Source organism: Geotrypetes seraphini, chromosome 2, assembly GCF_902459505.1.
Source record: "Geotrypetes seraphini chromosome 2, aGeoSer1.1, whole genome shotgun sequence".
Taxonomy (NCBI): Eukaryota; Metazoa; Chordata; class Amphibia; order Gymnophiona; family Dermophiidae; genus Geotrypetes; species Geotrypetes seraphini.
The window spans coordinates 377,508,658-377,535,439 of NC_047085.1; the positions used below are offsets into that span (position 1 = coordinate 377,508,658).

A 26,782-nucleotide genomic window follows, 5' to 3' on the forward strand; every position below is an offset into this window, starting at 1 on the left:
TCACATACAGTGCTAAAAACATACAAATAGAGGGGCATAACAAAAAAAAAGTCTAAATCCCCTTTTGGCCTAAGGCCTTAAACGTTGAAAGTAGAAGCAGGGAAAATGTCCATTAAAAAAAAAACCCAACATCTAAAAGGAGGGTTTTTTTTTATAATGGCCTGCCTCTACGTTCAGCTGTTTAAACGCCCAGACCACCACTGCATCTAAACTTCCAACAGGCCAGCCATCTCTGAATGGCTGGTCTTAGGGCCTGATTGGCCCAGGCAGCTCAAACCCCGCCCACAGTGAATAAAAGTACAAAATCTAAAAACAACTAAAATTATAAAATAATTCACGAAAATAGATAGACATTCCTTAAAAAGTACAACTGTAAAATCAATGTGCAAATTTCCAATCAATATTCTGAAACATTAATTTACAAACTTTTCAAATAAATCAGTTTTCAATAGTTTCCTAAAGGACATGTATGAATGGGCCTGAGAAATAATAGAACTTAGCCATGAATCCATTTTACCTGCCTGAAAACCAAGCAATTTATCAAAGAATCTCTTGTAACGATAAGGCTTAATAATCGGGAAAACAAATAAGTATTGCCCTCGAGTTATACTTTTAGGTTTATATCTTTCAAAACACAGAGACAAGTAATTAGGAGCCATACCAAACAGTACTTTAAAACTGGTGCAACCAAACTTAAACAGTACTCTAGCCTCAAAAGGTAACCAATGCAACAGTTTGTAGGATGAAGTAATATGGTCATGTTTTTTCAGCCCAAAAATTAAGCAGACTGCCGTATTCTGTATAAGTCTCAGTCTTTTTTTTAAGCTTTTTTTGGGATCCCACATATATTATATTATAATAATCCAGAATGGATTATTGTACCAATAATCTAAATGATGCCCTATCAAAGAATTTTTTTATCGTCCAAAGCTTCCACAAAGCTGTATAACATTTTTTTAACTAGTAAGTTTGTGTGATCTTCCAATATTAAATGACGATCCAATATAATGCCCAAATTCTAATAGAAGCGGAAATTTGAAAAGTTTGTCCATTCAAGTATAGTTCTTTTTCTTTTATAGTATCAGAAGGACTGGCCAGAAAAAATTTTGATTTTTCCAGATTCAATTTAAGTTTTGTCCTCTTAGTGCATTGCTCAATATGGATTAATAATGAAGAAATTCGATTTATTACTTCCCCTGTAAAGGACATAAGTGGGAGTTTTATGGTAATATCATCAGCGTAAATAAAAAATATGACTCCCAAACCATGCAATAATTTTCCCAAAGGAGCAAAATATATGTTAAATAAAGTAGGTGACAGCGGAGAACCCTGGGGTACCCCATAAGAACTATTCCAGGATAAAGAATAACTATCTGTTCTTAATAAACCCTCAAACCAGTTCCAAACTGTTCCTGAAAACATGAAACTTTGAATTTTAAAAACTATAATACATAATTTGAACCGTATTCATATGTGGGGCCGCTGAAAAGTTCTCAGCCCAATCAAGATGAGAATGATGTGTAAACATGAAACTTACAAGTTATTCCACACTTTTCTTGACACGTTTTGTCTCATTTCAAATCATGGAAACAATGTGTCAAGAAAAATGTGGAATAACTTGTAAGTTTCAGGTTTACACATCATTCTCATCTTGGTTAGGCTGAGAACTTTTCAGCGGCCCCTCATTTGAATATGGTTCAAATTATGTATTATAGTTTTTAAAATTCTAATTGGAGAAGCTCCTCTTTACATGTTGGATCTAGTGACCTTGTTGCATGGATCAACTACGAAATATAAAACTCAAAATCTCTTTTTGTTAAAGCTTCCAATATTTAAGAAACTAAAATCAAGTAGATAACTCTCTATTTCCGTTCAGTACCAGATGGCTAAGCTGTAGAATCAGCTTTCTTTAAGATCCTATGACCACTATTTCTCATTTAGAAAGAATATGAAAACTTTCCTTTTCCACAAATTTAGTCTTTTAACTGAATAATGTGGTCTTCTGAATATTAGATTATAATTCCCGGATGTACGGATAGTCTGGCTCTTGTTTTCTGTAATCCGGCACTGGTCGCTATGCATGAAGAAGGACAAGGTACTACTCGAAAGGGTCCAGAGAAGAGCAACTAAAATGGTTAAGGGGCTGGAGAAGTTGCCGTACTGCAAGAGGTTAGAGAAACCAAGCCTCTTCTCCCTTGAAGAGAGGAGACTGAGAGGGGACATGAAGGGAATAGACTTGGTAGATAAGGACAGGTTGTTCACCCTCTCCAAGGTAGAGAGAACGAGAGGGCACCCTCTAAAGTTAAAAGGGGATAGATTCCGTACAAACGTAAGGAAGTTCTTCTTCACCCAGAGAGTGGTGAAGAACTGGAAAGCTCTTCCAGAGGCTGTCGTAGGGGAAAACACCCTCCAGGGATTCAAGACAAAGTTAGACAAGTTCCTGCTAAACCGGAACATACGCAGGTAGGGCTGGTCTCAGTTAGGGCACTGGTCTTTGGCCTAGGGGCTGCCGCGAGAGCGGACTGCTGGTTACGATGGACCACTGGTCTGACCCAGCAGCGGCAATTCTTATGTTCTTATGTTCTTATCTTTGAACCGCTAAGATATAAACAGAATACAAGACGTGGCATAACATAACATAAACATATTTGTTTTAAAAGTACTAGTTAGTAACTTCATGATGTGTACCCTGGTCTTTCTACTTCTTGAAAGAATAAATAGTCAATTCACATTTACCTATTCTGCTCAACTCAGGATTTTTTTTTTTAGACCTCTACTCTCTTACCATATTACAAGGTCTACCCCCAATTATTAACAGCATAGATCATCTACAGAAAGAAAGCTGACAATGGGAACTTAAATATTAATCCCAGGAGTGTTATGTATGAGCTATGATCATCTGAAATGCTGCCCGCCCACAGTGTTTGTCAATTTTTGTGTTTATTTGCAGATAGTAGGATTATACTGTGGGAGGAGTTATCATATATTAAAATTTACACTTTTGAAAAAAAGATCCGACTCGTAGAAAGCACACAATAGCATGGGAAGATAGCTTTGAGCCAGCATCACCTGTGCTAGCATTCCAATTGAGATAAATACCTATACATTTACACACACGATTCTATGTATGGTGCCGACTACTACGGTGCTAACCATGATTCTATAAAAGTTATGCGTACCTTATAGAATCACTCTTAGTGCCAGTGTGCATCCTAACTTTTAGGTGCACCCATTTTAGGCCAGCTAAAGCCAGATCTAAATGCTTGTGCCTAAGTTATGCGCCAACCCACTGGCAGTTATTGGTGTCAATTAAGCCAATAGTTGTGCGGGCGCTTCGTCTGTGTACACTGATGTATGCGCACAACCTTAGGTGCTATATACAGAATTGGAGGGTTAGCATATAAAAGTAGATATTATCCCCCCGATATTTAAACACCATGATCAACAGTGGGAAGGCATGGCATAGTGGTTAGAGCAATAGCCTCAGCACCATGCAGTTATGGGTTCAAATCCCTTCTGACCCTGGGCAAGTCACTCAGTCTTCCATTACCCCAGGTACTTTAGATTGTGAGCCCACTGGGATAGGGAAAATGGTTGACTACCTGATTGTTAACTGCTTAGATAACTTTGATAAGTGGTCTATAAATACCTAAAATAAATAACAACTTCAAATGCTGATTCTAGCATTTAAATTTATACCCAGATATTCGACACTGGGCTGTACCAGGGCTGAATATTCAGGTATAAGGTGAACCCCAAGAGTACATCAGTATTCAGCACCAGTACCTATATAACTATGCAGATAAATTAGGACAGATATTTTGCTGTTCTGACTTGTCCGTATAGCTTTCTTGGTACAGGCGCTGAGTACTAGCTGTACCTAGATAATTTCTGGCTTTGTCCCTGGATCCACCTCGCACTATCTGAATAGTCTTGGGGTGGTTAGTAAAATGTGTTGATATCCGGATAATGCTGCTGCTTCTATCCAGATAAGTATCGCTGAATATCAGCTCCTGTGTTGTCCTTGCAAAATCAACCCCTTGGTGAGAAGCCTGAACATCAAGCTATTGGGAAACACATTTAAAATTTCACGTAACATTTTGCTTTTCTTTTGGGCTCTTCATTGTCTGAACAAATATTTAATGCTGCCAGTTAGTTCCTAAAGAAACACGTCCCTTCCAAAAAAACATAATTGGGAGTATTCTTAATGCATTTAACTTTATAATAAATTATTTTAATCATCAATAAAAAGAGATTGATTCCATGACAAATAACTCATAAGAAATATTATACATTAGTGCACTTTAGGAGCTATTTGCATTATGAAGAATTTTCCAGAAAGAATGGTAATCAATGATGTCATAATGATAAGCATGATGGACTTCTCTGACCATGGTCACCACTGATACAAATCTCTGTCTTCTAATAGAATGAAAGGACTCATGTATGATAACCTAGCCCTGCATCTTTGAAAATCATTGTACAATAACTGATCTGTAATCCAGAAGTCAACTGCCTGATATTCAGTGCTATTTAGCTGGCTGGAAATGGCTCTTGGTCAACTAAATAATGCTAAGCTGGCTAACTGCTAGGTAGCCCGGTGACTGGCTATGTCGTGCAACATAGCCAGTCAGCGCCAATATTTATTGTTGACTGGCTAGGTTTAACACCCAGATAGACTTGCCTAAACAGCAGGTCTATCTTTGGCCACTATGACCTAGCCGTAATATTGGCTTAGCCAGTTATGTCAAACGCAGCTGCACATTGACTAGAAATTCAATTTCAGTCACTGGATATGACCTCAGCATTGAATTTTCGTGATCACCGTGGACCGCAGGAAGTTGCCTCCCGCAGTCTGAAAATAGCTGGTTTGGAGTTTGGTGCTAACCAGATGTTTTCAGTGGCACTAACCAGTTAAGTGTAACTGAAAATGATTGTTTAGATCCAAACAAATGATTTAAAGAGTCAGAAGTTGTTTCTGGCTGGCTAAATCTCTTTGAATATCGACTTCACAGTGTTTAGTATTCAAAGGGGGTTTAACTAGGCAGGAGAAGCTAAACCCCACTGAGCAGGCCAGCTGCCAATATTGTGGTTCTTAACCAGTTCTTAACCACTGACTGTTGCTTGCTGACCATCCATTCCATACCTGGCTAGGTTAGGGGTGGTCTGGAGTAGAGTTTGGATAGAGCTGCAATTTAGCCAGTTAGTAGCAATATTCAGTCTGTTAACCAAGTAAGTATATGAATGAAGTTAGGACAGCACAACAGCTATCATGACTTTGTCCATCGAGTTAACTGAAAACCAGTCTGAATATCTGCTGGTTCCCAGTTAACTTCTGATACCCAGATATTCAATGCCAGAAGCCATGATTGTCCCAACACTGAATACTTAGGGCTCCTTTTACTAAGGTGCGTTAGGGCCTTAACGCACGAAATAGCACATGCTAAATTGCCACGCATGCTAGACCTTAACGCCAGCATTGAGCTGGCATTATTCTAGAAGCGTACTGTGCGGTGTAGCGCACGGTAACTTCGGGCGTGCGCTAAAAACGCTAGCGCACCTTAGTAAAAGGAGCCATAAGGGTCAGTTCAGTCTGTGGCTATGAGCTGCATATGGTTGTGGGTTGAATATTACCCTTATAACTTTTAAACTCTTATGTCTGACATATTCGTGCACTATTTCACGGCATGTAGGAATCACCAACTGGTTTTGATGAGCAGATCTGAGTGTTCTCACTGGCGTATATGAAATATGATGTGCAAGATAGGCAAACTCACCAAAAGTCAGGATTTTTAAAACCCAACAGAAGTGTTTTGTATGTAATGCGATGTGCAACAAGGAACCAATATGCATTCTTTAGAAGAGGAGTAATGTGGCCATACTTCCAGGCATTATGGACTAGCCTAATTGCAGTAATTCTGAATGACCTGCGGAGATCTTTATTTTTAAGGCCTTTATGTAAAGAGAGTTGCAGTAGTCTAGCTATTGAATGAAGAAAGAGTGAAGGAAAATATTCATTGCTGAAGGGGATATCGTACAATATACCAAACAGATCAGTCTGGGTTTAAAAACCAGACAACAAAGGTAGAAAAAAATTTCTGTTTGTTTTATTTATTTATTTTTGTTTTAAGATAAGGTATTACTGTAGCTTTGTTGATAATAGTTTATTAATAGAAAATGGAAATAAGATGATACTGTATATTGAACTAATTTTAATACATTTTTTACAAATTCAGAGACAATAACTCCTTTCCTCAGGTCAGGACAGGGATACTGTAACAGCAATATAGTTTACTGATCTAAAGAAAGAGGTTTTAACCTCTGAAAGCCAAGAAAGAAATGTATTAGTCCAATAAAATGATGGGTACTAAATTTTCTTCTCGCTATGCCCCATGCCTCCTATCCAAATGCAAAATATAAATTGGTGGGCTTCCCAAAGCCCTGCCAGCTGAAGATTTCCTCCTCTAGGAAGGAAGGGGGGATTTGTTCAGAGATGTTTGGAGGTTGCATAGAAGAAAAACTGTACACTGGCACTGGTATGGTAATCTTTGTTTGTTTTGAATTTTAAAATAAAAGAAAGAAAGTGGAAATAAAGAAGTAAATACATGGGGGTGGGGCATTGTGGGTAGGGCGGGGCAGGGGGGGCCCAGTGTATTTGTGTGCCTAAAGGCCCTCGATGAATTAATCCTGCCCTGTTGGCATGGGTAGATTTCTGGATCCTTTACCATTAAAGAGAATGGATTTTTATATACCTAGATTTCACATAAGATTGTGTTGTGTGAGCCTTCTGACGGAAGCGTCTTCTGCGATAATATCATCCTGGAGGAGGCTTTCCTGTCACCACTGGAGAAGTCCTGCTGGAAATGGCAGCACATGTTAATGCGCATCGAGCATTGCTATTGGCTTTAAAACTAGTTCTTCACTGCGAGCTCCAGCAGAAAGAAAATGCATGTGGCAAAGCTATTTGTACACTGGAGGGAGCAAAGTTCTGGCACTGAAGAATATTACCACCTGCTAAACCCCAAGGCCTGTAGCCCCCTCCCCCCCCTCCTCTACATTGTACTGGATGATGGCTTCTGTTATCAGAGAGTGAGATATGAAGTAAACCAGCTGGCTCAGAAATACTTCCTGGACTCCTGCCAACTGTTTGTTGACTGTTCGCTGGAATCCTGCCTGCAGAGAAATCTTCACAGAGACAGACTTATTATACCATCTGAACAATACCGATGATGGCTCCGAAACTAGAAATACCAAATCCAGAAAAGAACAGTATCAAGAACAGAATGGTATCTTTCTCAGATTGTGAAGGTCCCGTCTGGGAGGGTAGGTGGTGCCAGTGTTTGCCCCCTCTTCTTCTATTACCGCTCCTATCTCCCTTCCCTAGCTCTCTCTTTTCAGTGATACTGGATTTTCTTTTCCCGCTTTTGATTATATATCGTAAACTGCTTTGTTTGTCCTCCACAGATCTGAAAGGCAAGATATCAAAAAATTAAACTAAGGAAACTGTTGCCTCAAAAGCATAACAAATCATAGCCAATTAGCCCCCAGGTCTTACATCTTGAAATGGTGCCAAGCAGTCCATATCCTATTTGCTTTCACACATCTTCACTCTTCAGGGCCAGCTCCCAGTAGTTTCATTTTGCTATTAATTTATGATACCTGTAGCTTTGATTATGAGTAAACATCTGCACACTGTCCTTAAGCATTTACCTAGCGATGCCTAAGTGGAGGCACCATCCATTGCCTAAGGATGTCTTATGATGCCTATATTAAAAAGTAGGCATGGTTATGTAGATAATAGGTGTGGTTGACATAGGCATCATTAGGAATCCGATATAGGCACCGCCAAATTAACCCCTCCCCCTTTTATAAAGACATATTAGGCTTTTTTATCGCCGGCCGAAATAGTATTAGCTACAATGCTCATAGGAATTGTATGAGCGTCGGAGCTAATACCACTATGGCTGGCGATAAAAAGCCTGTGGCTTCATAAAAGAGGGGGGTGGGGGTAAGTGAGTGAAAAGCTGACCTAATAGAGCGAAGCCTAAGTCTAGGATGCCTAGGGATGCCTAAGTCCACTTAGGCACCACAAGGCACGATCCTATAAATGGCACCATTTTTATGATTAACAACTGGCACCTACAATTATTTTAAATATATACTGCCTATTACCAAGCGGTTTCCAACTAAACACTCTGTGATAGGGCCAGGGTATGCCTAGCGCCAGCAACCTGGCTTCCGTCCCAGACGCAAGGACCAGCACTCCCTGGAGTACCACTATGAAATGACAATAGAGGAGAAAAAGAAAAAAGCTATCCACTCACAGTTCCCAGTTCCAGACTTTATTATCCAATTCAAATTGCACTGGTTCTGGTTGCAGCCACACCTGCTCACACTGATTTGAAAATGTACTGAATTCAAACACAGTTCACTTTTTTAGCATATTCTTTCATTAATCCAAAAACAAAAAATCAAAAAAGATTTCTCTTTTAAACAAGGTTTATTTTCCACAGTCCAGCTGCCATTCTTTGTTCAGTCCCTGCAGCTTTCTAGTTCTAAGAACCTAAATCCAGGTGCCTCTGAGGCCCAGGGCTGGCCCTGGTGGCCTTCATGCTCTAGTCCCTCTCCATCTAGGCTTGGCACAACTACTGTGTTTAGCAAAGTGTTTATTCAGGAAGCTTTTCCCACCTGACTCCCTGAAGTACGGATTCCACACTGATCCATCCTATACTCTAGACAGTGGGGCTGGGAACCAATCCACCCTTTGATTTAATGGTCTAAGATTCCCTCCCATTTGTTCCCTCTATCTGCCTTAGTCGGCCTTAGCCCCTCCCCCATTTACTATGCTTTACTTGCACACGGATTCTGGCTTTATTTCTACTACTAACCAAACCTCACATTCACACACCAATCATTCATTCATTCATTCAACACTCCTTCATAAGGACATAAATGTTTTTTTTTTTACAGTACTTTCGACCATCATCTATTATACAACAAACTTTCATTCCCTTCCCTCGCACAGTTCCTCCTATTGGTTTTAAAAGTATCCCTCTGTAACTTTATCAAGTGTCGCCTAGTCTTTGTAAATCTTGAAGCAGTAAAAAATTGATTCACTTGTACCCATTCTACACCACTCAGGATTTTGTAGACTTCAATCTAATCTCCCATCGGTCCTCTCTTTTCCAAGCTGAAGAGCCCTAACATCTGTAATCTTTCCTTATACAAGAGGAGTTCCATCCACTCTATCATCTTGTTTGCTCTTCTTTGAATCTTTTCTAGTGCCACTATATATTTTTTGAGATAAGGAGACCAGAACTGAACGCAATATAGAGGCATTATAACATTCTTAGTCTTGTTAACTAGCCCTTTTCTAATAATTTCTAGCATCTTGTTTGTTTTCTTTGCCGCCACCACACATTGGGCAGAAAGTTCCAGTGTATTGTCCACGATGACACCCAGATCTTTTCCAGATCATTTATAAATAAGTTATATAGCACTGGTCCCAATGCAAATCACTATGGCACATCACTATTTACCCTCTTCAATTTAGAAAACTGGCCATTTAACCATACCTTTTGTTTTCTGTCCGATAACCCATTCTTAATCCACAATTGAACATTGCCTCCTATCCCATATCTCTTTAATTTTCTCAGGAGCCTCTCATGAGGAACTTTGTCAAAAGCTTTCTAGAAATCTAGATACACTACATCAACTGGCTTGCCTTATCTACATGTTTATTCCCACCTTTAAAGAAGTCAAGCAAATTGGTGAGACAAGACCTCCCTCGGCTGAACCCATACTGGCTCTGTCTCATTAAATCATGTTTGTCTACATGTTCCACAATTTTATTTTTTATAATTGTTTCCACTATTTTGCCCGGCACTGAGGTCAGGCTTACCAGTCTGTAATTCCTGGATCTCACCTGGAACCCTTTTTACAAATCAGCATAACATTAGCCACCCTCCAATCTTAAGAACATAAGAATTGCCGCTGCTGGGTCAGACCAGTGGTCCATCATGCCCAGCAGTCCGGTCATGCGGTGGCCCCTAGGTCAAAGATCAGTGCCCTAACCGAGACCAGCCCTACCTGTGTACGTTCCAGTTCCGCAGGAACTCGTCTTATTTTGGCTTGAATCCCTGGATGGTGTTTTCCCTTATAACAGAATCTGGAAAAGCATTCCAATTCTCTACCACTCTCTGGGTGAAGAAGAACTTCCTTACATTTGTACGGAATCTATCCCCTTTTAACTTTAGAGAGTGCCCTCTCGTTCTCCCTACCTTGGAGAGGGTGAACAACCTGTCTTTATCTACTAAGCCTATTCCCTTCATTATCTTGAATGTTTCGATCATGTCCCCTCTCAGTCTCCTCTTTTCCAAGGGAGAAGAGGTCCAGTTTCTTTAATCTCTCACTGTACAACTCCTCCAGCCCCTTAACCATTTTAGTCACTCTTCTCTGGACCCTTTCGAGTAGTACTGTGTCCTTCTTTTAGTATGGCGACCAGTGCTGGGCGCAGTATTCCAGGTGAGGGCTTACCATGGCCGGGTACAGCGGCATGATAACATTCTCTGATCTGTTCGTGATCCCCTTCTTAATCTTTCCAAGCATTCTGTTTGCCCTTTTTGCCGCTGCCGCACATAGCGCGGACAGCTTCATCAACTTGTCGACCAGTGCTCCCAAGTCTCTTTCCTGGGGTGTCTCTCCGAGTACTACACCAGACATCCTGTATTCGTGTACAAGATTTTTGTTACCAATATGCATCTCCTTACACTTGTCCACGTTAAACTTCATTTGCCATGTCGCAGCCCATTTCTTGAGCGTGTTTATGTCCTGTTGCAGGTCTTCGCAGTCCTCCTGCATCTTCACTACTCTGAATAACTTCGTATCATCTGCAAATTTAATCACCTCGCTCATCGTTCCAATTTCCATATAAATATGTTGAAGAGCAGTGAAGATAAGTGGAATAATTCCTCTATTATTTAATTTTCGTTGGCACATTACAGCACAGCATAAGACTTTATCATATAATGAAGGTTTTTTGCCAGTGAGGTGAATGCTCGACCACCTTTTTGAGCCGTTTTGGTGAGGTGGGAGGGCCCTTTCTGAGGCTTTTTCCTTCATTTTTTGGATTGAGTTAGGTCTATGCTGTTCCTGTCTTACATTTTTGGACATCTTCACATTCAGTGTTGAAAGTACGCCACTGGCCTAGACTCCTATACTTCTCCTGTAGCAGATTCAGGAATGACACATGAACACATTAAGAACAATGTGTGGTTGTGCATGCTTCACCTTAGAGGGAACACTTGTAGAGACAGTTGGCCCTTTTGTCAGCAGTAAGAATCTTAAAATCTACATGTTATGAGTTTACATAAAAATCCAACTTAAGAACAGCTTTAGATAACGTAACTTTGAAGGAGTCTGGGACTGGTTTTCCTAAGTGTTGAACTAAGTTTTCTCTTTAATAAAATGCTGAATTATGTTTAGCTGCAGACCTAACCTATCTCATGTTCTAGCCTGCCTGCCTTGTGTGTTAGCTTGGACATTCTAACTTCTTATGGCTATCTCAGCATAAACGACATGTAACAGAAAGACTGCAGGGCCTAGATAAGTGACCTGCTAGTGTGAGCTGAGGACCAATGATTGTTAAGAAAAGTAACATGTGAACAGTTTTTTCTAGAATTCAGTTGTATAGCCAGAAGAATGTATAAATATCTCTGTAACGTCCTGTTTTTGGCACTTGGAGCTCGGGAGTCGCATACGTATGCTAATAAACCATTTGTGTTTTCTTCAAGTCTCTAGGTTTTTTGGCTGCCCAAAGTGACCTTTCAGGGACAGTTGGCCCTTTTGTCAGCAGCAAGAATCTTAAAATCTACACGTTCTGAGTATACACACAAATCCAACTTAAGAACAGCTTTAGAAACGTAACTCATTCTTAACTTGGAGACTGCCTCAATTTATTTAAAATATTTATAGCTCACCTTGGTCTGGCGGTAGATAAGAATAAAATTATTATCATCCCACAATTCTAAGCAGGGTACAAATTATTAACACCTGCAACTCTGAGTTTCCCAAGTCAGCTTCTTGCTCTGTGGCGATCATTGCTGTATCAGCTGGGCTGGCCTGCGGTGGCGTAGCGAGGGTGAGTGGCATCCGGGGCGGTGCCACCCCTCCCCTCCATCCCCCCCTGCCACATGCATGTGCTCCTTCCCTTGCACCCTTGTTGCCCACGTTGTACCGGCTCTCCCTCTGATGTCGCTTCCTAGGCGCGGGGGTCTGGAAGTGACATCAGAGAGAGGCGACACAAATGCGGACACCATGTTCATTATGCTGCTCACAGAGGGAAAATTAAAAAGGTATGAGGGAAGGGGTGCACGTGCGTGGCAGGGGGGGTTGAGAAGGAGCGGTGGGGGGGTAGAGAGGGAGATGGGTGCCGGCGCCCTTACTAAGATCGTGCCTGGGTTATACTGCTCCCTCCCCCCCCCCTTACTACGCCATTGCTGGCTTGCAACGAGTGAATATGAGATATCTAGATCTCCAGCTCTTGAGGTCAAGTGACCAACATCTGTTGGTCATCCCCTCTCTTAAAATTATTAATACGCGGCGGCAGTCTATTTTTTCTGTTACTGCTCCCCAATCCTGGAATTTCCTTCCAATTCATTTAAGAGAGGAAAAGAATCTTGGAAAATTTAAGAGCAAACTAAAGAGTCTTCTTTTTAAAGATGCATTCATTGTTTAACGGAATTGCTTTTGGCTCTCAATCCATTTTTAAATATTTTGATTGTTTTTATTCCCTTCCCGATTGTTTTTAACCCTAATTGTACTACTTTACAACCAGATTGTATTTCATCCCTAGTTTTCCCTATGTTCTTTGTTATTGTATGTCTAATTTGACTTACTATTATGTTTTAGTAGTTATGGTACATGTCAATTAAGTTTGTCTTCCTCTACTTTGTAATTTTTATCATTTTGTATATCGCTTAGAATTCGGAATAGGCGATTAATCAAATGTCATAATAAACTTGAAACTTGATCTCTGGGGGATTCAGGCTGAGGCAGGAGGTACCATGTGTAGGATTTCCATATGGATCGAGAACAAAGAGGATGGATTGAGACATCCGGGTTTTACTTTCACTGAACACGATGAAAGTAGGGAGGACACACAGAGACATCTGGGTTTTATTTCCATTGAAAGCAACGGAAGTAAAACCTGGATGTCTCAATCCGTCCTCCCTTTTCTGGAGCCATATGGTAACCCTAACCATGTGCACCAGCGGCCCTGGAGCTGTGAACCTGCTGACTGCTAAGCTTCCAGGGCTCGGATACGCTGGTGGTGGAGTTGCTCAAAGGGATTCTCTTGATGAGGAATACTGCTGTTGAGCAATCCAAGAGTTCCAGGAAGAAGTGCTGCAGAAGATGGGAAGTCAGCAATGGTTCCAGGGAACAGAATGCGCTGGGTTCTGGGAAGGGGGACCAGGGAGGTAATCCATGCCTGCATGAGGGGGGATTGCAAATTGAGGGGAAGGGAACTGACAAATTGAGATGAGAGCTGAATCTGCTGAGGTGGGTTGAGGGGTGGGGAGCAAAGAAAAGGTTGGCGAGCTTGCTCTGCAATAGAGAGGAGCTAGCTAAGGAGGGGCAAGAAGGAATCTAATAGAGAGGAAAAGTGAGAGGGTAAGCAAAGCAGATCAGATCAGGAGGACATAGGGGTGTGAGAAGTTTAGGACGGTGGAGTGGAGCAGATGAAGAAGGTATTAGGTGCCCTACCCCAAATGTAAGTCAAAATATGCAAAAGGAGTAAGAAGCCAGTGAAAACTGGGTAAGAGAGAAGGAAGAAGAAATTAAGGGAAAGGAAGGTTGGAAAGAAGTGGAGGTAATGTAATGTAATGTAATTTATTTCTTATATACCGCTACATCCGTTAGGTTCTAAGCGGTTTACAGAAAATATACATTAAGATTAGAAATAAGAAAGGTACTTGAAAAATTCCAGGTGGTCTGGAAGAAGAGAAAATATGTGATATAGATGAGTTTGGTAGGGAAGAAACAGGGATAAAAACTGGCTACATAGAGGAAGTGTGTGTATATAAAAATATTTGATATAGATGGACTGTAGTGAGGAAGAAGAGTGAGGTGAGGGTAAACCTCTGGGGATGTGTTTTAGGTTTGAGGAAGAATAGAGACTACTAGAACGTTCTGTGTTCCTCTATCTCTTTTATGGTCTGCTTGTGCATCACCTGCTATGACTTACATTTAAATACAGCCTGATCTTTGGTACCCATGATCTACTATGTTTTGGTTTTCCTTTCTTGTCTAGGGCATGTTGAGTTCAGCACCACCCCTTTGGAAAGGTTGGCTGCTTTGGCTATACAATACTGAATGCTGCCACTGTTGTGCTTTGCTCCCACAGGTTGATTTAAGTGAGAGGATAAGAGTCTGCTTCCAGGTGTTGAAAGGATTCAGCTACTATGAACGCGAAGGACATGAAAGTGACGGAAGGGGGCCTAAATGTCACGTTAACCATCCGACTACTCATGCATGGGAAGGTACGATGCTCCCAGAGGCTTCCAGCCATGTTTCTCTTCCTTCCTTGTTTTTTTTCAGCTTTTCATTTGCTCTTACCTTTAATAAGACCTGGCAGCTGTCAAACCCATCTGCTGCTGGATTTGCACTGTGCTGCCAAAGCTGCAAACACTGAGGCTGTGTAACATTAATCTCAAAGAATAAGAAATGTCAGAAAGAATGATGGCATGAGGGTCAGAAGAGAAGTGTTGGCTGAGGTCTTTGTGATTTGTTTGTTTTTTTTAAAGGCATGTTTTGGGAGGTTTATTCTGCAACAGTAGTGTCTCTGAAATGTGTGAGGTTGTAATTGACATGGTAAAATGGAAGGCCTGTCGATATGGTTCATATAGGTGTTGAATTTGGCTGGGATGAAAAAAATGCCTTAGCTAAACCTGGAAAATAATACTGGATTTAAGAAAATACTCCACAGACGTGGAGGGGCAAAATCAAAAAAAGCGTCTAAGTCCCTAAGTCTAAAAGCCTAAGTCCCTAAACGTTCAACCCAGAAGCAGGGAAAGTGTCCATAACCAAAACAAACGTCCATGTTTTGATTATGGCCTCCTCTGCCTAAACGCCCAATCTCCACTACGTCTAAAAATACCCCCACAGCACGTCTACACTTTTTAGCCATAATGAAACAAAAACACGCCTAGGCCACAAACGTCCAACAGAAGGGCTTTTAGGCGAAGGAGGAGCCAGTCCTTTGCCTAAAAGCTGGATTCTGTAACCAGTGTCTGTCAAAAACAACACCGGTTACAGAATCCTCCCCCCCCTACAACGATCCAGGCAGGAGGGTGCCCAAGCCCTCCTGCCATGTTAAACCGCGACTCCCCCCCCCCCTCCCGACAACATCGGGGCAAGAGGGAGCTCAAGCCCTCTTGCCCCAGCCAACCGCGGCACCCCCGACATATCGGGGCAAGAGGGAGCCCAAGCCCTCTTGCCCCACTGACTCCCCGACTCCATCGGGGCAAGAGGGAGCCCAAGCCCTCTTGCCCCCCCGACTCACCGACTCCATCGAGGCAAGAGGGAGCCCAAGCCCTCTTGCCCCCCCCCCCCGACTCCCCGACTCCATTGGGGCAAGAGGGAGCCCAAGCCCTCTTGCCCCGCCGATCATGCCCCCCCCCCGACTCATTCGGGCCCGGAGGGAGCCCAAGCCCTCCTGGTCCAGCCGATCCTCTACCCCCACCCTCTACTACATTACGGGCAGGAGGGATCCCAGGCCCTCCTGCCCTTGACGAACCCCCCTCCACCCAATGTCCGCCCCCCCAGAACCCCCGATCGGCCCCCCTCCCAGCCGACCCGCAACCCCCTGGCCAATTCCACAACCCCCCCACCCTCACCCCCCTTCCCCGTACCTTTAGGTAAGTTGGCCGGACAGATGGGTGCCAAACTCATCCATCCGTCAGGCAGTCCTCCGACGAATGGGGCCAGATTGGCCCAGCCTAACCAAAGACCCGCCTACTGGTGGGGCCTAAGGCGCCTGGGCCAATCAGAATGGAGTCGGGGACGAATGGGCCCCGATGGAGTCGGGGAGTCGGTGGGGCAAGAGGGCTTGGGCTCCCTCTTGCCCCGATGGAGTCTGTGAGTCGGGGGGGGCAAGAGGGCTTGGGCTCCCTCTTGCCCCGATGGAGTCGGGGAGTCAGGGGGGCAAGAGGGCTTGGGCTCCCTCTTGCCCCGATGGAGTCGGTGTGTCGGGGGGTCAAGAGGGCTTGGGCTCCCTCTTGCCCCGATATGTCGGGGGTGCCGTGGTTGGCTGGGGCAAGAGGGCTTGAGCTCCCTCTTGCCTCGATGTTGTGTGTGGGGGGGGAGTGATGCATCGCGGCAGGAGAGATGCCTCATCTCCCCTACCGCGATGCCATCACTCCTCTACCCGAACTGCCGCGGGTCACAGCAGTTCGGGTAGAAGAGTGATGGCATCTCGGTAGGGGAGATGAGGCATCTCTCCTGCCGCGATGGTTAGGTTGCCGGGCCGCTGAACTGATGGCGCCAACGGTCATCAGCTCAACGGCCCGTTTTTCGGCACTTAGACCTGGTTTTATTTCGTCTAAGTGAAAAAGGTCTAAGTGCCGACTAAACTGTATTGGTTATACCTGTTGTACGCCTAGGTGTAGGTCGGCCCACCTCCCGCCCACTGCCCGCCCTTTCCCCTCCTCTAAACACACCTCTTTTCTCTCTGTGCATTTAGTGGCAGGGGAAAGGCCTAAGCTGTTTTTAGATACGTCTAAAAACCAGCTTTGGTTATGGGTACTTGGACGATCAGGCTTTTTGATCATCCAAGTAGCCACTTAGGACACTTTTTAGACTTTTTTTTTTTTATTATTACCCCCTTAGCTCTTAAAATGAAGTGAGGCTTAGGATTATTGGATTGCTTTTATTGGTTATTGGGGGGAGGGGGGATAAAATCTAAGTGATTTACAATATAGTATAAATAGAAGGGGGAGGGGAATATAGACCACACACAAATACAGACTCTGCAGTCATTTACAAGAACATTATGATAAAAAGAAGGGAATGATTACATTAAATTCTGGGGTATAGGAAAAAAGAAGAAGGGTAAAACATGAGGTATGGGTTTAAAAAAAATACTCTGGCCTCCACTGACAAACAAGCATGTTGGACCCCCCCACTATACAATTAATACATATGAACAATAGTACATTAGTCTCTACAAATATATATATATATATATATATATATATATTCCACACTTAGGCAGCTATGGGGCATTGCATTAAGATAGGACTAAATTTTATGCCGGTTAAGTGTCAATTTTCAGTGCTGACTCTACCCCCAGAAAACCCCTCAAATAGCCAGTGTGGACATAAACGCTATCCAGACATTTTCAGTGGCACCAAGGCCCATATTCTATAAATGGCGCCTTAAGTTAGGTGCTAGTAGGCGCCCTACCGATGCCTAACTTAATTGGTAAAAAACATTTAAAAAGGTTTTAAATATTGTTTTAAAACTATATATAGGCGCCTACTGGCACCTTAAAAAAAGAGCCTTCATTGCATCTATAGAAGCGGCTTAGAACGCCTACGGTCAAAGTAGGCATGGTTAAGGGAGTTAAGGGAGCTAAGGGAAGTCCTGGCAGAACCATTATCTGTTCTTTTCAATCTTTCCCTAAGCACAGGAAGGGTCCCCTTGGACTGGAAAACGCCAACGTAATCCCACTCCACAAAAAGGGCTGCAGGACAGAGACAGCAAACTACAGACCAGTGAGTCTCACGTCTGTAGTGTGTAAACTCATGGAAACACTGATCAAACAGAATCTTGACACAATCCTAGACGAAGAAAAACTGCGTGATCCACACCAACACGGATTCACCCAGGGCAGATCCTGCCAATCTAATCTAATTAGCTTTTTTGACTGGGTTACTAGACAACTGGACGCCGGAGAGTCACTGGACGTGGTATATTTGGACTTCAGTAAAGCATTTGATAGCGTCCCTCATCGAAGATTACTGAACAAGCTGAAATCGATAGGATTAGGAGACACTCTAACTACATGGGTTGGGGATTGGCTGAGCGGTAGACTTCAGAAGGTGGTGGTGAACGGTACCCCATCCGAAGCATCGGACGTGATCAGTGGAGTGCCGCAGGGCTCGGTCCTGGGCCCGATTCTATTTAACTTATTCATAAGAGATATGACGCAAGGACTTAGAGGAAGGGTATCACTGTTCGCCGACGACGCCAAACTTTGCAACATAGTAGACAAAAGCTTATTACCTGATAATATGACACACGACCTACTGTTGCTGGAACAATGGTCAACTACTTGGCAGCTAGGCTTCAATGCTAAAAAATGCAAGATAATGCATCTGGGTAAGAGAAACCCGCGTAGAACTTATGTACTAAATGGTGAGACCTTGGTTAGGACCACGGCGGAACGCGACCTAGGGGTGATCATTAGTGAGGACATGAAGGTTGCCAATCAAGTGGAGAAGGCTTCCTCCAGGGCAAGACAATTGATGGGGTGTATCCGCAGAGGTTTCGTCAGCAGGAGACCTGAAATTATGATGCCGTTGTACAGAGCCATGATGAGGCCTCACTTGGAGTACTGTGTTCAGTTTTGGAGACCACACTACCGAAAGGACGTGCTGAGGATCGAGTTGGTTCAGCGAACGGCCACCAGGATGGTCTTGGGGCTCAAGGATCTCACGTATGAAGAAAGATTTAAAAAATTGCGGCTGTACTCACTTGAGGAAAGAAGAGAACGGGGAGATATGATTGAAACATATAAGTACATCACGGGACAGGATATCTTCTGGCTCATGGGACCCTCGACCACCAGAGGGCATCCGCTGAAAATCAGGGGAGGGAAGTTTCATGGCGACTCCAGGAAGTACTTCTTCACCGAAAGAGTAGTGGATCATTGGAACAGACTCCCACTCCAGGTGATAAAGGCCAGCAGCGTGACGGATTTTAAGAGAAAATGGGATACTCACGTGGGATCTTTAAGGGAGTAAATTCAGGGGAGGGGATACTTGGAATGGGCAGACTTGGTGGGCTATAGCCCTTTTCTGCTGCTTTTTTCTATGTTTCTATGTTTCTAACACCAGAAATGACTTTAGGCATTGTAAGGCACCTCCATAGATGCAATTTTCGTCAAATGTAGGCCATTTAAAGCCCTAGCCTACATTTTGTGGCGTTTACCTTTGACAAAAGTTTCAATTTTGTAAACGGTGCCGTTGTGTGATTGACACTCTATCCATCCATCAATAACAGAACCATTTACAGAATCTGGCCCTAAGTGCTGCTGAAAATGACTGGCTAACCATGAACAGGCGATTTAACTGGCCAGGAGCCATTTCTGGCTGGATAAATCATTTTGAATATCGACCCCATAAATGTTTAGCATGGAATGAATAACAGTATGAGTGTGGGTCAGTAGTGCCAGCAATTTATAACTCCAGCAAATACAAGTACATATTCTCTATATCTAAATAACCTTGCTTAGATCCTCAGTAGATTGTCACTGGTTCCATAGCTACAGGATAAAGGTTTAAATCCACTGACACATGTACACAGCTGTGAAGTTACTAACTGGATTCCTTTTTTTCTAGAACTGTTGATTTGGTCCTAGCTTTAATCCACTGTGCACCTGGAGTATTACTATAATATTTTTAGGGAAATCAGAACTATGAATCAATACATGTAATGGCATGAAACCAGGATTGGAACAACCAATCCTGAAAAAATGGAACCAATTGGCATCCCTAAAAGAAAAGATGGCAGAAAAGGACAGGGATACAGAAACACGCTGAGCCTATTTAATTAAGACCAAGGATCTTGGAACTCAGCCAGAACTGTCTGGATACATTCAACACATACGTAATCAGTTTTTTTGCAGTTTATGGGAGGATGTTTAAAGAACTGACCAGACAACAGCCAGATTACTTTAATAAATCATTCTATTTCTGAGGTAGTAATTTATGAAACAGGTGGTTATTCTTCTTCATAACACTGTGTATCTTCAAAGTTGAACTATTATAATGGAACAAACTCTTATATGAATGTTCATATTATGTTTTCTTCTGTCACTGGTTTTCAACTCTCAGCTTGCACCCATCACCCCTTATTTTTTTTAAGATACACGAGAAACCAACCTGGGTCAGCATTAGACCTGCTGGGGCCCAGGGCAAAAATTAAGAAGGACACCCCCCAATTCCTCCCCTCCTTGCCCCCTCCCCCATTTTCCCTACTCACCAAATGCCCTACCCCCCCCCTGTTTTCACTTGGGTGGACTACTGTAGAACAGGGCTGAGACGCCGTGAACAGTGCAAGAGAATCGCTACCGCACCAGCAACCCCTTTGCATTTTAAAAAGTGAGGGTGGCTTGGGAATAGGGTAGGGAGAAGGAAAGTACAACTTGGTCCACAGGGGCACCCTAGGGCAGCTAACCTGTTTGCCATCCCCATCCCCACCCCCCTAAATGCCAGCCCTGGTGACAATTTAGGATCATGGTTCCTAAATCTTGCCAATCATCCATTCATGATAAGGTGTAGAGCAATATAAATACATTATCATCCACTTGAACAGGACAGTAAAAGAGTCAGTATAGTGCTAACAGGGACTAAGGAAGAACATGAAACCTGGAAACACAACAGGAATGGGATATTTCAGTTGGTTAAATGCCTGAACAGGATATACCAGGGAGGTGAAGCTTTTAGATGTCCAAAACATTACATTACATTAGTGATTTCTATTCCGCCAATACCTTGTGGTTCAAGGTGGATTACAAAAGAAGTTATCTGGCCATTTCCAGAGGAATTGAAGAGAAGAGCAAGTTGCGTCAGAGAATTGGGATGAGTCTTGCGGTGTTGGTTTGTCTTCAAGGATTTCTTGAGTAGCATGGCTTTAATTTCTTTTCTGAACAATTTGTAGTCTGGGGTCATTATCAGTAAATTGGAGAGTTGGTGGTACAGTTTTGCTGCTTCATTACAAAGCAGATGATCCTAAAATTAACTCTCAGTAGGACACAGGATGTGGAACAAGAGCTTGGCAATAATAACAAAATCAAACCTGGTATATCACTGGAGGAAGAAAAGTTAAGCTAACACAGCATTAGATTTAAAAGAGAGCAATAGGATAAAATAAGATTAGAGGCTATAGTTGGAAGGATTAAATATTTTGCATGATGTAGAAAGTAGAGTTGTGCACAGGCATTAAAAAATTTTGTTTTGGGAATTTTGGGAAATTTTCTCAGGTTCTCGGTGGGTTTTTAAAAATTTGTTTTACGCATTTGTTTTAATAACATTTCTTTACCATGCTTTAAAGTTTTTTAATAAATGTAATTTGGCTTAATGCCTATTAATTTACAGGTTTACCCTTGTTAAATTGATTTTCCATGCATTAACAGCTAGATGTAATATGTTAACGTATGCAAATACCATTACCATGTGTTGGTATTGTTTTGCAATGTTTCTTAGTCACTAATAACACATGTAGATGAAACTTTTTAAAGCTAAGCTAACTATCCAAATGTGCACTAATGAATTTAGTTCTCTAGAGAGTAATTTTAAAGCTACCATCTTAATAGACCATATTAAATGTACCCCCAAAACAAAGAGAATCGGAATTGTAAATGTCAGAAAGTCTCCATATGGACCTTTAATTTCATGCCAGTTTACAATTTGAAAGCTATATGAGAATATACAGTAGGAAGTTTAATTTTCCTGGTTTTGGGGGGGTTTGGGGGGGTTGCTAATCTTTTCTCGTAGTAATTTTTTCTGGATTGTTGTTCCTTCCTTAATTCTAGATCAGAGCTTCTCAGTTTATGGGTTCAGACTCCAAATAGGGTTAACAAAAACCATATTTGAGTTTGCAACCTGGATAAGCTCTTTATAGGTATATCATTACGCTACATCTCCAGGAGTTTACATAGTTTTATTTAGCTATGATCATGGCCACAACAAGTACTGTTTTAAATATTTAGAAGAAGAAAATATGTTTACAATTTTACTCAATTTTTCTTTGAGAAAGTTGTTTGCCATATTTGACTAAAGCCAAAATTTATTCTCATATCATGTGAAGGGCTTTTCACTCATGCATGTCATAACAATATGGCACAGGGTAGCGTCACCCAAAAGATTTCCTTGCTATCCTTTGCTATCAAAAACTCTGGACACTTCTCCAGTGAATCTGCATTGTCTCCTTGCCTCCCCTTCTTTTCTCCTCCCCATTTCCTCCTGCAGGTCTTCTCTTCTTCTGCCCCCTGCCTCCCTACAGGCCCTACAATCATACTCTTGTGTTCAGTTGCATCGCTGGCAGCTAGTTCATCAAAATCTCTCTGGCCTGCACTGGGGTCCTTCATTTTGTCGCAATACCTGTTGCCGTATAGGTAGGATGAAGCAGCAAGGCTATTCTTATAGGATTTGGGTGTCATTGTACACAATACGATGAAACCTTCCACCTAGTGTGTGGCGGTGGCCAGGAAATAAAACAGGATGCTGGGAATTATTATAAAAGGGATGGTTAACTAGACTAAGAATTTTACAATGCCTCTATATCACTCCATGGTGCGACCTCACCTGGAGTATTGCGTTCATTTCTGGTCTCCTTACCTCAAGAAAGATATAGCGGCACTGGAAAAGGTTCAGAGAAGAGTGACCAAGATAATAAAGGGGATGGAACTCCTCTCGTATGAAAAAAGACTAAAGAGGTTAGGGCTCTTCAGCTTGGAAAAGAGGCAGCTGAGGGGAAATATGATTGAAGTCTACAAAATCCTGAGTGGAGTAGAATGAATCGATTTTTCACTCCATCAAAAATTACAAAGACTAGGGGACATCAATGAAGTTACAGGGAAATACTTTTAAACCCAATAGGAGTAAATATTTTTTTCACTCAGAGAATAGGTAAGCTCTAGAACGCATTTGCCAGAGGTTGTGGTATGAGTGGATAGTGTAGCTGGTTTTAAGAAAGGATTGGGCAATTTCCTGGAGGAAAAGTCCATAGTCTGTTATTGAGAAAGACATGGGGGAAGCCACTGCTTGCCCTGGATCGGTAGCATGAAATGTTGCTACTCGTTGCATTTTAGCCAGGTACTAGTGACTTGGATTGGCCACCATGAGAATGGGCTACTGGACTTGATGGACCATTGGCCTGACCCGGTAAGGCTATTCTTATGTTTGTATGTTCTCAGAACTGCTGGATAGAACCTGATATGATTATTGCTTGCAGTGTCACTAACACCACGTGATTAAGTTTGTAGGGCCCAGGGAAGGTGCAAAAGAGGTAGGAAGCCAGTAATAGACTCACAGGCAGGAACAGAGAGAGAAAGCGGAGAAGCTATACATGTATAGAATGAAGGGAGAAGGAGAAATGCAGCACATGGATGGAAGAGGACAAAGAAGGGCTAAATGCTGCATGGGAAAAGAAGGAAGAGAGAATGCTGCCAATGGATGGGAAGGGAGAGGGAGGAAATGCCACAAATGGATAGAAAAGAAGAGATAACATAAAAACATAAGAACATAAGAAATGCCTCTGCTGGGTCAGACCTGAGGTCCATCGTGCCCAGCAGTTCCCTCACGCAGCGGCCCAACAGGTCCAGGACCCGTGCAGTAATTCTCTATCTATACCCTTCTATCCCCTTTTCCAGTAGGAAATTGTCCAATCCTTTCTTAAACCTCAGTACTGTACTCTGCCCTATTACGTCCTCTGGAAGCGCATTCCAGGTGTCCACCACACGTTGGGTAAAGAAGAACTTCCTAGCATTTGTTTTGAATCTGTCCCCTTTCAACTTTTCCGAATGCCCTCTTGTTCTTTTATTTTTTGAAAGTTTGAAGAATCTGTCCCTCTCTACTCTCTCTATGCCCTTCATGATCTTGTAAGTCTCTATCATATCCCCTCTTAAGTCTCCTCTTCTCCAGGGAATAGAGACCCAGTTTCTCCAATCTCTCCGCGTATGAAAGGTTTTCCATCCCTTTTATCAGACGTGTTGCTCTCCTCTGAACCCTCTTAAGTAACGCCATATCCTTCTTAAGGTACGGCGACCAATATTGGACACAGTATTCCAGGTGCGGGCACACCATCGCCCGATACAATGGTAGGATAACTTCTTTCGTTCTGGTTGTAATACCCTTCTTGATTATACCTAACAATCTATTCGCTCTCTTAGCGACCGCTTCACACTGTGCTGTTGGCTTCATTGTCATGTCCACCATTACCCCCAAGTCCCTTTCTTGGGTACTCTCATTCAATAACATCCCTCCCATCGTATAGTTGTACCTCGGGTTTCTGCTACCCACATGCAATACTTTACATTTCTCAACGTCGAACTTCATCTGCCATCTCGTTGCCCATTCCCCTAGTTTGTTCAAGTCCTTTTGCAATTCTTCGCAGTCCTCTTTAGTCCAAGCTCCACTAAATAGTTTGGTGTCGTCCGCAAATTTTATTATCTCACACTTCGTCCCTGTTTCCAGATCATTTATGAATATATTAAATAGCAGCGGCCCGAGCACTGAGCCCTGTGGAACACCACTCGTGACCCTCCTCCAGTCCAAGTAGTGGCCCTTCACCCCTACTCGCTGTTTCCTACCCGCCAACCAGTTTCTGATCCATCTATGTACGTCTCCTTCCACCCCATGGTTCTTCAGTTTCTGGAGTAGATGTTCATGAGGCACCTTGTCAAAGGCTTTTTGGAAATATAGGTATATGATGTCTATGGGGTCTCCTATATCCATCCATTTGCTAATTCCTTCAAAGAAGTGCAATAAGTTAGTTAGGCACGATCTCCCTCTGCAGAAGCCATGTTGGCTGGTTATCAGAAGTTTGTTTCTTTCAAAATGTTCATCAATTTTTTTCTTTTATCAGTGCTTCCGCCATTTTCCCCGGAACCGAGGTATGTAGTTTCCCGGGTCCCCTCTTGATCCCTTTTTAAAGATGGGTGTGACGTTGGCTATCTTCCAATCCTCCGGGATCACGCCTGTTTTCAGGGATAGGTTGCAAATTTGCTGCAGTAGTTCCGCTATCTCCTCCTTTAATTCCTTCAGAACCCTTGGATGGATTCCGTCCGGACCCGGAGATTTGTCAGTTTTTAGTTTTTCTATCTGCCTCCGCACATCTTCAAGGCTCACTTCCATGGATGTTAATTTTTCTGCTTGATTTCCATTGAAGAATTGGTCAGGTTCTGGTATGTTGGTTGTGTCTTCGTTTGTAAATACAGACGAAAAGAACATGTTAAGTCTTTCCTCGACTTCTTTCTCCTCTTTCATCACTCCCTTCCTGTTCCATGTTGCACATGGATAGGTTAGAATGGAATAGAAGGGAGAGAATACAACCTATGGATGGAAGGATAGGGAATGGAAGAGGCAGGAGGAATTCCTGCCCAGGGATGGAAGGAAAATGATAGAATGATACACATGGAAGGGAAGAGGTAAGGAGTGCCACATATGGATAGAAGAGAAGAGAAGGGGGGGGGAATATTGTATATGATTGGAAGAGAAGGAAAGAGGTGGAAAACGAGATAGATTTGAGAAGAAGGCAGAAAAATGGACCGGCTGGCTCACAGTCTATCTCATCTGAATATAACCTGCCTTGAGCTACTACGGGGCATGAGTTCAATCCAAATACATAAATATTTCAAATTTTGTTCTATGATGTTGTTAGAGCTCTATATGATTGTATTTCCAATTAGCATCCAGTGCCGTGAATAATTTGAAGACTGTAGGTAAAGAAGTTATTGAGTCTCTTTTTGGAAGGAGAACTCTTTCTTCCTGTTATTATTTATTTATTTTATTCAATTTTCTATGCCATTCTGATAGTAGAATTTGCTATCAATTAAATTTTACAGTTTGCCAAGTACTGGTGGAGAGATGTTAACCGATGGAACCAAAATTTGGGCATCTTATTTGGCCTAGGGGCTCTTCCAGTATGTGATTCTCTTTACCTGGTTTCCAGCTCTTTTAATAGTAGTAGTATTTCAATCCATTTCTTATTTTGGAGGTTTGCTTTTTCCATACTTTCTTATATGCTGGTTAACTATTCTGCTTCTCAGTTATGCTCTACAGAGTCCTTGAATAAATTTCTCCAGAACTTTTCTATTTCAATTCCAGTTGGTGATATTTCGACTGCACTACGCTCTTCCCCAGTTCCCTGTAGAATTGATTTGTTTTCTTTCTGAACAATTTCTTATGATGCATCTCCTTTCTGATTTCTTTCTAACTTTGTAGCTTTTGTACTTCTGCTGCTACTTTCAGTGGGTTACTGGAGCATGTTTACTTACATGGTGCCTGACTACCAAGCCAACCATCTTGGTAGATAACAAGACATTTGAATCGTATCACGCTTACATGAGATAATAGTAAAAACATACAGTTATAAATAGTACCATTATGCCTCTTTAAACAAAACTGTCTTAATAAGTTTTCTAAAATGCAATAAGACTATATCAGATCACCTGCTCAAAGGAAGAGTATTTCCAAAAGATAAGCCAACAACAGAAAATGCACAAGCTCAAACAAAGCAAATGTTTTGTGGAAGGGATATCAAGTATGAGCTGATCCAGAGACTAAACAGCAGTATGAAGGAATATCTTAAGTGGTGAACCTCAGAGTTTTTAAAAACTAGCACATGAATTTAAGATGCTCGTCTGTTAATGCAGCATATTTCAGCTTGATAGTTTGGTTCTCTTATGTCTTTGGTGGTCCTGATCCTTTGAGGCATTAATATATCAGTGACACCTCTGCATGCAGTGATTTTTATTTTCCTTTTACTTTTTCTAAGG

The 26,782-nt window shown here is 42.3% G+C and overlaps 1 protein-coding gene across 6 annotated transcripts in view; it reads left to right on the forward strand.

Annotated features, from left to right (window-relative positions):
* The window catches only part of LOC117353978 (poly(rC)-binding protein 3-like), a 342,700-nt gene that overhangs the window by 214,356 nt on the left and 101,562 nt on the right, over positions 1-26,782 (forward strand). For all 6 annotated transcript variants that reach the window (XM_033930638.1, XM_033930637.1, XM_033930639.1 and 3 more), the window contains one exon: positions 14,405-14,540. In XM_033930638.1, coding sequence (XP_033786529.1) covers positions 14,463-14,540 — 78 coding nt within the window. In that variant the 5' untranslated portion in view covers positions 14,405-14,462. The remainder of the gene's footprint in view (positions 1-14,404; positions 14,541-26,782) is intronic.